This window comes from Diplotaxodon limnothrissa, linkage group LG22 (genome assembly GCF_057381915.1).
Source record: "Diplotaxodon limnothrissa isolate DT_005_m linkage group LG22, D_limnothrissa_male_GT1.1, whole genome shotgun sequence".
Classification (NCBI taxonomy): Eukaryota; Metazoa; Chordata; class Actinopteri; order Cichliformes; family Cichlidae; genus Diplotaxodon; species Diplotaxodon limnothrissa.
Window position 1 is genome coordinate 7,356,462 of NC_140616.1, and position 15,909 is coordinate 7,372,370.

Sequence of the window (15,909 nt, forward strand, 5' to 3'; positions counted from 1 at the left end):
CGGCAGGGGTCTAGACAGCGAGTAGACTGGAGTCTGGAATCTGTGTGGATAAAATAACAGGTTCCCTCGTCACATCGCACACCACATGACCCCTCAACTCTCATTATCCTGAGGGCTCATCTGCATGTGTGTGTGCTGGAGACAGGTGCTGACTAGGTGACTGAGTACACAACTCCATTCATGGTCTCCAGACACATTTTGTCAAAGTGTGGTTTTTAGTATCGCTTCAACAGTCACACAAGACTTCACATGCTGCCAGCGGGCAGAGTGATACTTTCTGTTTACAGGCAGTGATACTGAGGCAGATAAACATGATGACATTTCACTTTTTCTCTCTCCCTCTTTCCCTTCTCTTCCCACAGTTTGGACCAACGTGGAGCCTCGGTCGGTGCCAGTGTTCCCTTGGCATTCGCTGGTCCCTTTCCTGGAGCCCAGCCAATCGGGAGCAGCTGCCCAGCCCGTTGATGGCCAACAGCTTGTCAATCAGAGCAAAGGTACCAAATGACCATATTCCTTTTCTGTACACACAACCTCGTAAGGTTTTACCTAGGAGAGGTGTGCCGAAGATGGATTCGTGCCCTAAAAACAGTTTTATAAACAGTTTTCCCACAATAAAATATTCATAACAGGAAACGGCATGCAGGGATATGTTCTCAAATAACGCCTGCCAAAACAATCAAGTACAAATCAACAGCCAAGTCAGTGTTTCCCAAAACAGTTGCGACAGGATTGCAAATCACCACAGTTGATGTTCACACCATTATTATTCTCGTAACATTGTTGATAACACTATTTATTGAGTCAAGTACTGAAATCTATTCAAAGACTGATTTGAGCAGGTGGGGATTGTCAGTAAGCTACAAGCTAATTTGGAAACAGAAATCTCTTTTGTACACATCTTAATGGGATTTTATTTTAGGCCCTTTAAGTCATATTTTTAAGAGCTGTAGGCTGTTTAAAGAGGTTCTGCTTACCACCTCTCTATTTATATCTGCTACTGGAGTAGCTTTGCATGATTCACAGTTCAAAATAAACAAGTAGCTTTAGCTCCTCCCTCTTCAAGCCAGCTTTCATCTGATTGGCTGCTCCTTACAAATAGAGGTTTGAACAGCAGGAGGAAACCAAAAGTACTAAAAACTGTCTCACACCCAGCATTTTGAGCTGTCTGAAGCCTGAGCCTTTCAGCCACAGGGATTTTACATGTTAACCTCATTATTTGAGACTTCGTCCATGTTTAATATGATCTCTACCACTTTAACAGTGCATACCACATATGAGAGAAAATAAGGGTCCACTTTAAGACCTGCTTCGAAGGTCACAACTTAAAATTGCTTGTTTTATCTGCTCAGAAAATCAGAGTAGCTGGTGATAATTTCCCAATGAGCTGACCTGCTCATGAGTGTTTAGCAGCATTTGCTGCACACACCAGCATTTTCAGCCAATGTTAGTGTTTTTATAAATACTTAGCCACCTAGACATCACTCATTAGTTTTTGGATTACCAGTTTGAAGGTTAGAGTTTGACGTTTGGCCCAGTGCCATCTCGGCTCTGTGAAACCGAAAATGACTATATTTAGATGAGAGAATAGAGCTAATCAGCTAATGCCTAGCTAATTTGGTTAGCAAAGTGTATCTGTTATATACACAGACTGTATAAGTGAAGACAGTGCAGTTTTGATCACTAGTTTCTACTTCTACTGAAATGCAGCACAACGTTTATTGTGCAAATTAGAGTTTGAAAGCAGTATGAAGCATGGTGTGCTTTAGGGTGGGCCTACTAAGAGTTGCTGTGTAAGCATGCAACGCCTCTTAGTTTCTCTGTGAAATCCACCATCACTTATCATGTGTGGTTTCAAAACATCAAGATGACGATGCAGAAATACTGAGCTTGAGGCTTCACAGTAATGGTAAACGGTAAATGGCCTGCATTTGTATAGCGCTTTACTTAGTCCCTAAGGACCCCAAAGCGCTTTACACTACATTCAGTCATTCACCCATTCACACACACATTCACACACTGGTGATACCAGTGGCACTGAACTGCTCATTTGGTGACAGTCGGTGGTTATTTACAGTAAGTGGCTTTATTATCTTAGAAGTCAGCAGGGTTAAAAACAAAATTTTCCTTGCTGAAGAAAGTGAACAGCCAACTCTTTTGATGATACTGAGAAATACTTTTGCTAGAAAATTAGAGAAATAACATCGAGAAAACAAAAGTAATATTAAGAGAGTGAGCAGAGAAAGAAAACCCCACTCTGTTTCGTATCTGTGAAAGTGGAATAGATAACTTCGTTGGACCCAGATCACCATGATCAGACTGCACCAAGTTACAAAATGAACATCATGCTGTATTAAATAAAAAATAAAATTAGCTTTGGAGACTATAAACTCATGAGGACATTATTTGCTGAGGCCTTAAATCATGTAATTTTCTCATAAACGTCTGCATCATAAGACTTCTGTTTTTGCCACTCCTGGATCCACTTTTTAGACCCAAAAGCTATGTCTTATTTTATTTTGTTAGATTTGTTCACCACACAGCCTGACTGACTAAATGCTGCAGAGAGTGTTAGCTAAATAAGTAATGGTGAATTCAGAAGTTGAAGCCAGTCTCTGTAAACCCGTCAAACCTTGAAAACAGAATAAATACAAGGAATACTCGGCTAAATCTTTCAGTCTGTGGATTTAATGGACGCACTTATTTGATGTACAGATTTAGATTTTAACTTTTCAGAGAACAGTTTCTTTATGTTTGCCTCCATCTTACACAAGTATTTTTGTTACTACAGCAATAGATTATAACATAGATTGAGTCAGAGCTTGTCACACCTCCCACAGACAGTTGGCCAGAATACCTGCCATCAGCAAGCTGCATGCAGAGTAGCCCCGTGTTTACACATACGCCACTGTTACTTTCATAAAGCTTCTCCACTAACTGGCACATAAATCGCTTTTTTTGGATAATATTTTCAGAGCCTCGCTGTGCTGTAGCTCTGGTGAGTGACGGGCGGTCAGGTCCTCCAGACCTGGAGAGAGGATCGCCATCATGTCCACCCCCAACGAATGACAATCCTCCTACAGACAGGGGTGGGGTGGACAGCGAGATGGAGAGTGACACAGATGACCCGTAAGTACAAAATGTTTGTTTGTTTTTTCATTTTATGCAGAGTTTCTTTCTGGCGAGTGATGTTTCGACGCGTACAGGGTCTTTTCATATGTTTTATTTGCTTGGATATTGAGGATTAAAGCCATAAAACGCACTACAGTCAGCTGACTTCAGTTCCTGTGGGCATCAAAGGACAAGCGCATGATTTGAAAGTGCATTAAGACCAGGAAGTACCCACTGCTGTTAAAGTGACCTGGAATTTCTTAATTGTTTTTTCTTTCTTATTGTTTTAAAGAGTTTTTATTCCTGTGAAGCACTTTGAACCTTTATATATGATTCAAGACTATAGAAGTGGTTGTGAGTGTACATGAGTCCAGGAGTGCCATGGGATTTTAAGTCAACCAAGCTTTATTATTTTAACTGCACAAATGGAATTTACATACATTCAGTGCCCTGAATGACACATCAAAGGTCCTGATTGGTAGAGAGGACAACATTTGTGAGGGGGAAGATTTCTTGTGTGGAGAAAACAAATAAAAACCCCTAAAGATGAAACAAAAGCTATCAGGAGAAATTACTCCAAAAGTTTCCTGTTTATGACTTCAGCTGGACTGGGGGTGTCAACGGCTTTCAGCATGAGTGTGTCATTTGTTTTTGAGGAGGTAACCACTAATGCCATTGTGCCAAATGAGTTAGAAAGGCACTTGAAGACCAAGGGTCCCCTTTCAGAGAAAGTTTGGCTACTGTAAAAGAGCACAGGATGTTAACTAGAGACGGCAAGAACGTGTGCTGGATTGTGTGGAACTGTCAGATGATGAGGAGTGGGGTTTTAGTTTTAGTGGGGCTTATTGCAAAAGCGTCTTCATCTGACAATAAAATCAAAATTGTCATTCATGTCATTCTGGATAGCATAAAGGGCTTTTTCTCTGCAGATGAAAGCTTGATTTCTCTTTGAAGAAAAGCTAGAAAACCACTGAGCTATACAAATAAAAATGGCCCGACTCTTTGCAAACAACTGCAAAGAAGGCATGCGAACAAAAACACTAATAATGATGTGCCTGCTGACCTCAAACAAGCAGCCAAAGCCTGATTTTTAACACGTAACAAAAGTAGAGCTGAGGCTTGTAGCCTCCATTACAGCACAATCTGCATGGCCACAACATTTTCCTGCGAAGTGCACTTTGTTCTGTTTGCCCTGTGTTGATACTTAAACACTAAAAAAAGCTCATGTGTGTAACCTCATTAGGATAGAGGCTTGAGCCTGTGTGTGGGACTGTAGCCTAGGATTCATGTGGTTCACTGGTAATGATGCAATAAGTCGTCTCAGGCCATGCACACAAAATAAGGAACCACAAGGATAACGTTGTGTCTTTAAAGTCTAAGCTCTTATCGATGATGACCCCAGCCCATATTCTGTGCTATCAGAGTATGTAAATATTGCTTTTGTTAAGCCGTTCTTCCAAGTGTTGGCAATGAGGAGGGGGGAAAAAGTCATTCTAACTGATACGCTTAAAAAACAAGTTGCTTTTTGCTTTTCTCCAAAATATACAGTTAGAGTTTTAAAAAAAATAGCAGATTATATGTAAGATATTACTTTTTTGAGTACAGAGGCCAACATTTATGAGTGCTGTTGGAGAAGAAGTGGAATAATCACAAAAAACAATAGATTGAATTTAAATTCAAGTGTAGAGGGTAGCGTGGTCCCCTGACCAATCAGAAGCCAGTCGACTGCCGAAGCGGTTTAGGTCTTATTTACATGCAAGTGCAGTCTTTATATCTGTCTGCTACTCACATATGAACTCAGTCACTTCTTAGAGCGAAATAGCAAACAGTCTGGAAATCTGTTTATCAGTAGCTGCTTGCTGGTCCCCTCACTTGCTGCTGAGGATATTTTATTCTAAAGTTTTTGTGTGTTTTTTTTTCAGAGTCTCGCTGAAACAACAGAGTGTTGTTAACCAGGGACCTTCTGTCCCTTCGTGCTCCATTTAAATGGTGTCAACTCATTTTGAGCAAACACTTCATACATAGTGTTTGTTTCCTTTCTGCGACTCTCGGTATGACTCATGAAAGCGGGTAGTAACTGTGGATTATATTAGATGCAGTTTGTCGGTATAGTTTGAATCTCCAGCTTTAAAACTCTCAAGGACTCTACACTTGGAACAGGTGTATTGAAATCCACCTTTGCCAGCAGAATTCAAAAGAAACAAACAACTTTTCTATCAGCTGCATCGGTGTGTGTGTGTTTAAGTGTGTGTGTGTGTGTGTCTGGCAGGAGTTGTATAGTCTGTGCTTGTTCATTCCTCTCAGTCTCAGGCTGTGTCTTTACATCTGGCGGGGTTATTGCTCTTTCAGAGTGACTCAGACGAGCTGCGCGGCTGTCTGGCTGGTAGTGTGGTTATGAATGTTTCAGGGTCACTAGGCTCACAAAGGCTGCTGTCGCCAAAAGAAATAGATCAGCAATATCTTAACGTTACACTGCTTACACCTGTTATCTGCCTACATCTCAATGGAGAGGACAGCGGCATTAATAAAAACAAAAAGTCTGCACATTTAAAAAGAGCCGGTATATTAGCTCCACTACCCTGTTTTTATGTTATTCGTTATCAGCCTCTTGTTATCGGTCCATTCCCAGTCTCTTGCTTTCTTTTTCTGCTTTTGTTCACTGCCACACAAAAGTGAAACATCCCCCTACACAAGCACATTCACACATACGCCTATAAACAGTACTGACTTTACCCAAAGTCCTTCTAGAAGAAAGTGTCTCCACTTGGCAGTTGTTCCTGTTAGCAAACACTAAGGCCCTGTCTGAGCGAGTGGGGAGAGAACCATAACTTTTGCTGCATGTAAAGAATCGGTAATTAAATCTGATTAAAAACTGGCTTAAAAGTCAAAAAACTCCCGACGTTGTTTCCGTGAAATCTGCCAAACTCCCAGACGGAAGCTTGTGTGCCATGTTTAACGTGTGGTTTAAACATGACCATGCCATGAGAAAAACACTATTTAAATTATTTAACCCTCAAGTCGCCGAGCTATTTTAGTTTTAGTAACTGTGACCTCCTTACCTTACCGTTAGTTGCAGGCTTATATTTAAGATTTTTGTTTGTACGTGTGCAGAAACATCTTCTGCAACAGCAAATGTTGCTACGCTAAATCTGTTAGCGTAGGTTTGCTTCAACACACAGACGTGGGAAATTCCAATCAAATCAGTAGCTGTGATGTCAAAAAGCACATATATATTACCGTTGGCCTTCCCACACCAATGGACCAATTGTCATTAAAAACAATGAACAGTTGGAGTAGAGGTGAAAATATTTCCTCACATAAATTTATGTCGGGAAACTTTTTTACAGTCAAAACTACCACATCAGCATATTTACATATGTGTCTGGGGCAGTGTTGGGGAGTAACGGAGTACATATGTTATGCTATGCCCTCTATATTTTTGGTAATCCCACGCCGGTGGAAACCCCAAACAAAACACGCATTAAGAGGCTCTAATGCCTGTGTCTCAATCTCACGGCCTATGTCACCTCTACTTGCGGCCTGCATAATGACGTGACGAAATATTTTTAAAAATTATTGTTCAAATAATTATTTTTGTGTTACAGGCATAGCCTCATGGGCTAGTAACCTTCAGTAATAGTAATAATTCACACAGCAATAGTACATTTATGTAGCTGTAAAAAACATGATAATATATTACATTACTCTCATTGAGTAATGTAACGGAATACGTTACAAAATACATTTGGGGCATGTAATCTGTAATCTGTAGTTGAATACATTTTAAAAGTAACCTTCCCAACACTGGTCTGGGGTCATGAATTGTATATTTGGCTACTTGAGGGCTAAGAGCGAGTATCTAATTTTGAAGACTTTGTACACTGTATGGACAAAAGTACCGGGACACTTATACATGTCACCTATAGGAGCTGCTCAGCCTTCACAACATGGGTTTCATGCTGTGAAGCTCCCAGTGCACAGTTTTCATGCTGATGTTAATACCAGAGGAGTTTTGAAACTCTGCAGACTGTTGAGTCAGCAGAACGGCGGTAATTTTAACACCCTTTGCGCCTCAACACTCGGCGCTCTGTAGCTCTGCGTGGTTTGTCACTTTGTGGCTCAGTTGCTGTGGTTCCTGCAGTAATACTACCTTCATTTGAGAGTGGAGAGAGGAAATCTCACAACGCATCTTATTACAGCACCACGCTCAAACTCTGCAGTGTAACCCATACTTTCACAGATGTTCGTAAAGGCAGACCTCATGGCTCTGTGTTTGTGATTTTATACACCTGCGGCAACGAAAACACCTGAATTCAAACATTAAGAGATGTTTTTACATTACTTGTTGTCCATATAGTTACTCCTTCATTACCAGCTCAGTCCAAGTCTCAGCAGAAAACCTGAATAATTCTGCACTAATCCACGTTATGGGCCACAAACACTGAAGATACAGCGAAGATACCTACACCTGCACTATAATATCGAGTTACTGTCATGAATATGAGTAGCCCACGTGTTTCCTGAATCAGCCATCGATCGGCTCTATGAGGACAACCACTGTTCCAAACTGCCTGATTGAGAGTCTCAGAGTACCATGTCTCTGAGTCAAAACTAACTTTATGTTCTTCAGCATCAGAAACAGAGACAGTACTAAACCAAATACGTTACATTTAGATTTCATAATGCCATGGTGTCAGTTATATATAACATTCCTGTTTTGGGTGGCTTTGGCATTTAATATAATTCAGCAACACCATCAAAGAGGTTTTCAACCTTTCACAAAATGACTGTGTTATCAGAGCTTAAAATGTGTTTTTCTTCATCAGATCTTCAAAAGTAACAGGAACACAAGTCTCTTTGTTTGGATCAATCATGCTTATGTATGTAACCTTCCCCAAAGGCTCAACCCTGATATTCTAATCAGTTAATAAAGTAAAAGTCTTAATTATTATTTTCCATACGATGGTGCTGTGTTGTTTAAAATGTGCTATAAACTTGGCTTTGTTAATGACTGTTTTGAGGGGTTTTCTGTGTAATATCTTGGCAGACATTTCTTAAGCTTGTTATTCCGATAATATCTTTTTACCCCATCCTAACTCTCTGACTCATTATTGTGTTGTTTTTTTTTATATTTCCTTGTTTCCCATAGCTTAATCATTATCTCCATGGACACTGTAAATATTACTCTTGTGCCTTCATCTGCTTTTGTTTATTTATTCTTTCTTTTTCTTGTGTTTGCCATATTTGCCAAAAATGTTGAGTAGAAAAGAAAAGGAGAAGAAAAAAAACACCATATTCATGTAGTCACAGCTTGACACCGAGTTCACTGTCTAACAGACTTTCTGTCTGCCTGCTCACAAAAGCTTTTCTTCTAAACAGAGTTTTTTATTATTATTTCCTTTTATCTGACACCAAGTGTAGCAACAAGATTTCCTGTGTTTCCTGTCGCTCTCAGGAAAAAGTCTGAGAGTCAACACTAAACTATTATTCTTCTGCAGACGCCCTCAGATAATCTTTTCTAATACTGATAACTGGTATGTTCACATTTTAATTCTTAGTATTTCTACATTCCTGTAAGTTTCATTACTTTCCCCCTACGTCAAGTTTAATATCATAATTAAAAGTTAAATTTTCCAATTAATCGACACTAAATCCGTCTTTTGTTTTTTCTCATAAAATGACCAGTCATGTCTTTTGAAGATAAGGTTAGCGTTTCGTTTACTTGTCATTATGAAACTGCTCATTCATACGTAACAAAAAACTGTCATCAGCTGCAGCAACAGCTGTAAAATCATGTTTTTCTATTGTTGTGTTGATAAAAATAATCTAATATTGTACAGTTTAGTTAGGTTTCTGTACTTGAGTACAGTGAACTCTTATCAACACCTGTACAGTTCTTAATAAATTCATTAGACCACCGCACAATGAAAGGTTTATTTCTTAGCTACACTAAATTAACAGTATTAGTAATGACCAAAATCATTTTTTATGTTTCTGTAGTGGTTGTTCCACCAGTATGTGCAATCTCTTTAATCAGAATTGTATTTTTAATACTAAAATGTACATTTTCAAATGTACTGCTTGACGAAAAACTCAAAATATAGTAATGTCCATGATTATTTTTTGATTCACATGCCGAATTACAGTTATTTACACGCATTTATGAGAAGAAAAATTTGTTTTAGAAGTTAAATGTCACACTTGATTAATGTCTGACTTTTTTCTGAAACTCAGTTAGTTTTTTCTGTTTTTTCCCTCTAATCAATACCGATATAATTTTTAGTTTTACACAAAGCTTTGACAGATTTTTAAAAATATTTCTGTTTTCTTGGTGGTCTATAAAAAATCGTGTCAAGCAATGAATGCATATGGCTTATTAACACTTTCTCATCCCTGTACCGATACCCATGCAGTTTCTGCTGATCCAATACAGTCTTTTTCACTTTCGTGAGCAACTAAAATACTAATACAAAGAAACAAAAACTAGATAGAATCAACACTCAGTCTAACCACTATCTAAATTCACAGATTAGTTAAGCTTTTGTGCATTCTGTCAGATTTCTTTTTTCTTTTTATTATCTGATGCTTGTTTTCCTCTGACACCACTGCTCAAAACAGCAAGCAAACACTTTGATTCACCAATACTTGGAATTTAAAAAAAATGCATTCAAACCATTTTTTTAGCTTGTGAAAGAGTTTATTTTTGGATGTTTCTTCCTTTGGTGATAGTTAATACTTCCAGTATTGTATTCACAACAACAATCTCTGTTTTCTGCAATCACGATCACCTTATACTCATGGATGATTATTCCATGTTAGGTTAAACAAACCTGATCCCACCTGATACCCTCATAATCAGCTAATTTATTTATAATTTTAGTTAATGTGAGTTATATAATAATTACAAAATTTGAACTTCATATTATGAAAATGTTCTGAGTTTCAGGCCCTCAGAGTACATAGAGGTGGGTAGTGATTTGGTCCCATATCTGCCATGTATGACTGTTAAAAACTGTAACCAAATCTAAAGCCAAAATCATGTTTTAGCCCAGCATGTTAGAGACTCAAAGCAGCCTAATATAAACAACAGTAATGTTGAAATAATATTAAAAAAAGTAAAGCACATCACTGCATTTACCATTTATTTTAACTGCTGTTTACAGCAGCAGGTCAAACTAATGTATGTTTATGTATGTTTGGTTCCCTTTTCCCAGAACCAGTTCAGTGTCTCGGGGGGGAAATGCAGTTTCGTAGCAGAAAAAGCCGTTTCAGTGGAACTCACTGAATACATTCTCAGTAGTTAGCAGGCTTAATGATAGCGACGGTCGCTTTGAGGTGTCTGCACAGAGCTGAAACGCTACTAAAAGACAATATCAGCCACAGTCTGATCACCCTGCTGCCCTGTGGCAAGGGATACAAAAGTGTTTGCTGCTGAACCACAAGACTTTGAAGCCGTTTGTTTCATCAGTCTGAGACGACTCATCCACCACATTCCACCACAAACCTTTATTTCTATGACTTAATTATTTATTCATTAATTTATATCTTTTGTTTGGTTTTTTGTGAGTAGCAAAGGGGATTTTTTTAAAAACCCAGCCTTGTTTTGATAATTAGAAATTACCACCGAGTCTCGAAGAGGTGAGAAACGTCGTGCCAACTAAATTTACAGCAGATGAAAGATACACGAAGTGGAAAAAGCAACACAGATGGAAAGAACTGCTCCATTATTTCATGATTGCATAGAAAACTGCAGGTAACCACTAAAAAGGAAACATTTTTTGTGGTTTCTGCAGCACGACATTTCATACTGGTTAAGTGGTTACTTCATATGAAACGCCACAGTGAGCTGAACCTTCCCTTCCTGCAGCAAATTTGTGAAACAAATTTAAAACATATGAGGTGGAGGAGTGAGATATCTGAATAAGCAGGCACTACTGCATCAGAGACCCTTCTGCTGCATTGCTTTCCTGACTTGGAGTATGTAGCCACACTAGTATGCTTTTATATTTAAAAGGTGTAAATGTTACTCCAGAAAACCCTAAAACACAGACTTGTGATATCAGTGCTGACCTAGTTTTAGTTTCCATACTCTGGGATTGTTTTATAGTTAGACTGGAGACAGATTCGCTCCCTGACTGGGGCTTATCGCTCTCAGAAAATAAACATTAAAGCCAGGCTCACATATGCCTGGCGATGTAAGTCTTCTCACGTCTGTATTCATTTTACATTTTTGTGTCATCACTTGATGATGGATACTCATCCCAGTAGGACTCTAATGTGTTGCTATATTCGCTTTGTAATGACGAATATATTTCAAGTGTCACAATTTCTAGCCAAAATCACATTTTGTTAGAATGACTTTTGCCAACTTTGAGGATCAGTATCATAAGCTATGTTGAAATTTAAATAGCAAAACTGAACTGCATTTTAAATGTTCCTGTGGGGTAGGGGGCTGTTCATGAAAGGTCTCCCTTTTACATTTATGATACCAGGATCATCTTCTATCTAAAGTTATTGTAGGGAAAAATGGGAATGTCGAAGGTGGTCCTCACAAAGGAATCTCTGGTCTTTCTTTTGAGTTCTTCTCCTGTAATATTTTCTGTGTCACTCTGCTTCCTGTCAATGCAGTCATTCGTGGATGGATATTATTTTTTGGGAAACTGTGGTAAAACGTCTGGACAGAGGATAAAGCCTCAGACTGAGGAATCTCCCTTGAATTCCCGTCTCAGTCAGAGTCTCAGTTTCACTTTTCTTTTTGTGTGGATGCAGGTTTTCCCCGGGTTTGGCCAACGATCCATCGCCTTCCACTGGAACCATTAAGAGACGCACACAGTCCCTCAGTGCACTGCCTAAGGACGGAGACAGAAAGGTCAGTCCGGAGTGCACCCAGTCAACCAGCAGACAAGATGTAAAAAATAGAAGTGGAACACCAGATGGTGATTGCTTGTTAAATGTCACTACAATAAACACTCGTGTCCTCTGCCAAACTTTAACCAGAGGGAAAAGGACCACATCCGCCGTCCCATGAATGCCTTCATGATCTTCAGTAAACGCCACCGGGCCCTGGTGCACCAGCGACATCCCAACCAGGACAACCGCACAGTCAGCAAGATCCTGGGCGAGTGGTGGTACGCTTTAGGGCCCAATGAAAAGCAGCAGTACCATGATCTGGCCTTTCAGGTAAACAAACACCCTCAAATTCTTCTTCTTTCCTCCTATTTTATTACTTCTGTGCTTTTTCTTGTAATGAATTGGTTAAATGTTTTGAATTGAGTTTACTGCTAACAAGTCTAACACATTAGCCGCTGTAAACATCCAGTTTCAAGTGGCTTCTCTGTAATTATCAGATAAAAAAAAACTGGGGGAAATTTCACGAGCTGTGAAATCTGCACAGCTGGTATTCAGAAACTGAAACTGCATCAACAGAAAGTTGAAGACCTTTTCTCCTCCTCCTCCTCCTCCTCCTCCTCCTCATCTTTCTCCTCATTCAGGTGAAAGAGGCCCACTTCAGAGCCCACCCAGACTGGAAGTGGTGTAACAAGGACCGCAGAAAGTCTTTGTCAGAGGGCCGGGGTACCCCAAAGGAGCCACGGGAGAGGAGCATGTCAGAGAGCATAGGTGTGTGATGATCACCTCTAATCTGCATTTTTAAGCTAAAGGGAAAAAAACCATCTGTGAATCGCTTCGAACCTTCATAAGTTCTGCAGTGAATTTTAATACCAACTGTTGCTATGAAGCATTGTTTTTTTTAGATCTTCACATAATTTATATGTATAAAACGTATCGAGTTTGCTAGCTGTAATATAGTAATATTACGAAATTTAACAATTTTTCCAAGCAAGTCAAAAAAATACTGGTGAACTGTACAAATCCATTTCTTACTCAGGTGATTTTACATTTTCATACCCACAAAAAAAAAATCACCACATCAAAATGCAAAGCAGCATGAGCAGATTATAGAATGACCCCAGTCAGCTGGCAAGTTCAGATCAGGGGCCATCAGCACTCTTACTCTCACCTTTTTTGTCTTGGTGTGACATAAACATACCACTTTAGGTTACACCTGTGCTCTTTTACCCCTCCCTAAAAGCTCAAACTCACTCTGTTTTCAGGAAAGACGAGTCAAAGAGAGCTGTTGTTTAAAAAGCTCCATCTAGAGGAAATAAAACTCACAATGTTTCTCTAGATGAGCCAGGGGAAGGCTGAATATCAGTATTAAATTATCACAAAGTCATTGTGATTAAGATTATTTGCTATAATGGAGGAGCCTCGTCTTCAGTAATAAAGGGATTTGCTTGTATTTTATTATAAAATGCACAAAGCGTTACACACATTTGTATCAAGTGTCAGGCTTTTGTTCAGTATGGACAACAATAACTAAACCCCTCGACTGTCAGAATATAAAGGAGCGTTTCTGAGTATAAACGTATTGATTTGAAGCTGTATTGATCCGCTCCTTGATGATTCAATGTGATATTTGATCTTTGTTCTGAGTCTGCTCTTCTCTCTTCCCCAGATGCCCACTCAGAGTCCCAGGTGCTGGAAGGGAAGGGGGGAGGCTCGGGATGGCCGGGGGCATCGGAGCGTCGAGGAGGGATGTTTGGGGGGCCGTCTCACCGTCCCCGAGCCTTTTCCCAGAGTGCAGTGCACACCCTGGAGCAGAGGGAGTGGGAGAGAGACCTGGAGAAGGTGCGAGGTTGTTAATCTGTAGCTGCCAGGCAGCAAACAGACTCAGGAGATTTAAGACTCTGAAGAAAGCTGTTTCAGATCACTGGATACCACCAACTGGTTACTTACCAAACAGTGTAATTTCTCAGAAAAACACCCACGTAAATCTATTTAATGTGTCAAGTTGAGTGTATTTAACAAGTTTCTTAGAGAAAAATGCATCCCAGAGTGAAATGAAGAAGCAACAGAGTGAAGTAACTTAAAGAAACCCACATGAACTCAGCGGTTGCAGTGTTTGTGTGTGCCTCTGCACGCACACCGCAGACGTGTGTCCCTCAGACCGCAGAGCGTTTTGGCCGAATGCTGTTCAAAAGCAGTTCAAATGGACTCGCTCGATGCTTTGTGTGAGGGCTCGAGTTGTTGCTGCTGAAAACCCAGTGGAAGCTCTGGGGGAGAGCAGCCTCCAACTTCAAAGGTTTCGTCTTCTACTTTTTGTGTGCCTTTGAAGGTATGAGACTGGTGTTTGCTGCTTCGCTCCTAATCACAGAGGAGTAGGCCTACATGCGAGCGCTTTTGTCTGAAGGCGTTCATCTGATGCCACGGGCGTAAAGAATGTATGCATGCTTTAATAATAGCTGCATTACTTCTGTCTGATTTCTTTAGAGTTTATAAACAGCACATCTTCCAACACTAACACTTTTTTCACGGGTTTCTCCCATATTTTAAGACAATCCTGTTTTCCTCCATCTCTCGGGGAAACTCCTGGGAATTTGTGCGAGTCTCAGACTTTATTGTAAATAACTGGAACACATGCATCTGTTACCAAGGTTACCTCGTCTGCCAGATTGTTTGTGAAATGCTGTCTACATACAGAATTCACACACCACATGTAATTTTAATGAGATTTTAATCCATCTGTAACCCACAACATGCATTAAGAGGTGTCTGTTTCACAGCAACATGCATCAGAAAGGTGACTTTAAAACACAGCAAAATAAATAATAATGCCTCGAGCAATGTGTGCGAGTTGCTGACTTCAGTGAAGTTGGAAAGAGGAACCTAGACCAGGATATGTGCACACATTAAACTAATGTCTAGGTCTGCTTTCTTTCATCTGTGCAAAATCTCTAAAATTAGAAACATCCTATCTCAGACGGATGTGAAAAATGAGCTCTTGCATTTGTTACTTTGAGACTGGACTGTTGTAATTTCTTACTATCATTAGGTTGTTCTAAAAGCTCCTTGAAAAGCTTGAGCGAGGCTCAGTTGCCGCAGCGAGAGTACTGGAAAGAGAGATCATATTTCTCCCGTACTGACTTCTCTTCTTTAGCTCCCTGTTGAATCCAGAACTGACTTAAAATCCTTTTTCTCACATACAAAGTCCTAAATGATCAGGTCTTGCTGTAGATTGAGAAGCCTCATAGTATGATATTATCCCAACCGAGCACTTTGTTCTCAGACTGCTGGCTTAATTGCGGTTCCTCGAGTTTCTAAAAGTAGAATGGTAGGCAGAGCCTTCAGCTATCAGGCCTCTCAGCTCGCAGTTTGGATTCAGGAGAGAGACACCGGCTCTACTTTTAAGATTCAGCTTCAAACTTTCCTTTTTGATAAAGCATATAGTTAGGGCTGGATCACACATTCCTGAACCATCCCTTAGGTACGCTGCTATAGCCTCAAGCTGCTGGGGGACTTCCCGTGATGCACTGAGCATTTTGTTCCCCCCTGACCTTTTTACACACTTTTCACTGCATCTCAGTAATGTTTGTCTTCTCTCTCCCATAGTCTGTGGTATTTATTTGTCTTCTATGCTTTCCCTTTTTTACTTTTCTCTCCCCCGACCATCCCAGGAGATGGCTGCCCTTCCCTGACCCTGATTATGTTGCAGGTCTCGTCCTGTCAGAAGGGACTTCTTCCATCCTACTGTCATCGAGTGCCGCTTATTTATCTTACAGTATAAAGCACCTTAAGGCAGCTATTGTGAATTAATGCTATAGAAATAAAACTGAATTGAACAGCCACAACTTGAGGTTTACAAATCAATTACTCATACATGAAATATTGTAAAACCACCAAAGATACCCCTCCCCACTCATATTAAATTACACAACTAGTTGCAACCAAATTAGGACAAAT

The 15,909-nt window shown here is 39.9% G+C and overlaps 1 protein-coding gene across 1 annotated transcript in view; it reads left to right on the forward strand.

Moving 5' to 3' along the window:
- The window catches only part of cica (capicua transcriptional repressor a), a 51,307-nt gene that overhangs the window by 20,660 nt on the left and 14,738 nt on the right, over positions 1 to 15,909 (forward strand). The window contains exons 4-9 of the mRNA XM_085346820.1: positions 363 to 494; positions 2,973 to 3,126; positions 11,878 to 11,977; positions 12,106 to 12,288; positions 12,600 to 12,726; positions 13,625 to 13,797. Coding sequence (XP_085202946.1) covers positions 363 to 494; positions 2,973 to 3,126; positions 11,878 to 11,977; positions 12,106 to 12,288; positions 12,600 to 12,726; positions 13,625 to 13,797 — 869 coding nt within the window. The remainder of the gene's footprint in view (positions 1 to 362; positions 495 to 2,972; positions 3,127 to 11,877; positions 11,978 to 12,105; positions 12,289 to 12,599; positions 12,727 to 13,624; positions 13,798 to 15,909) is intronic.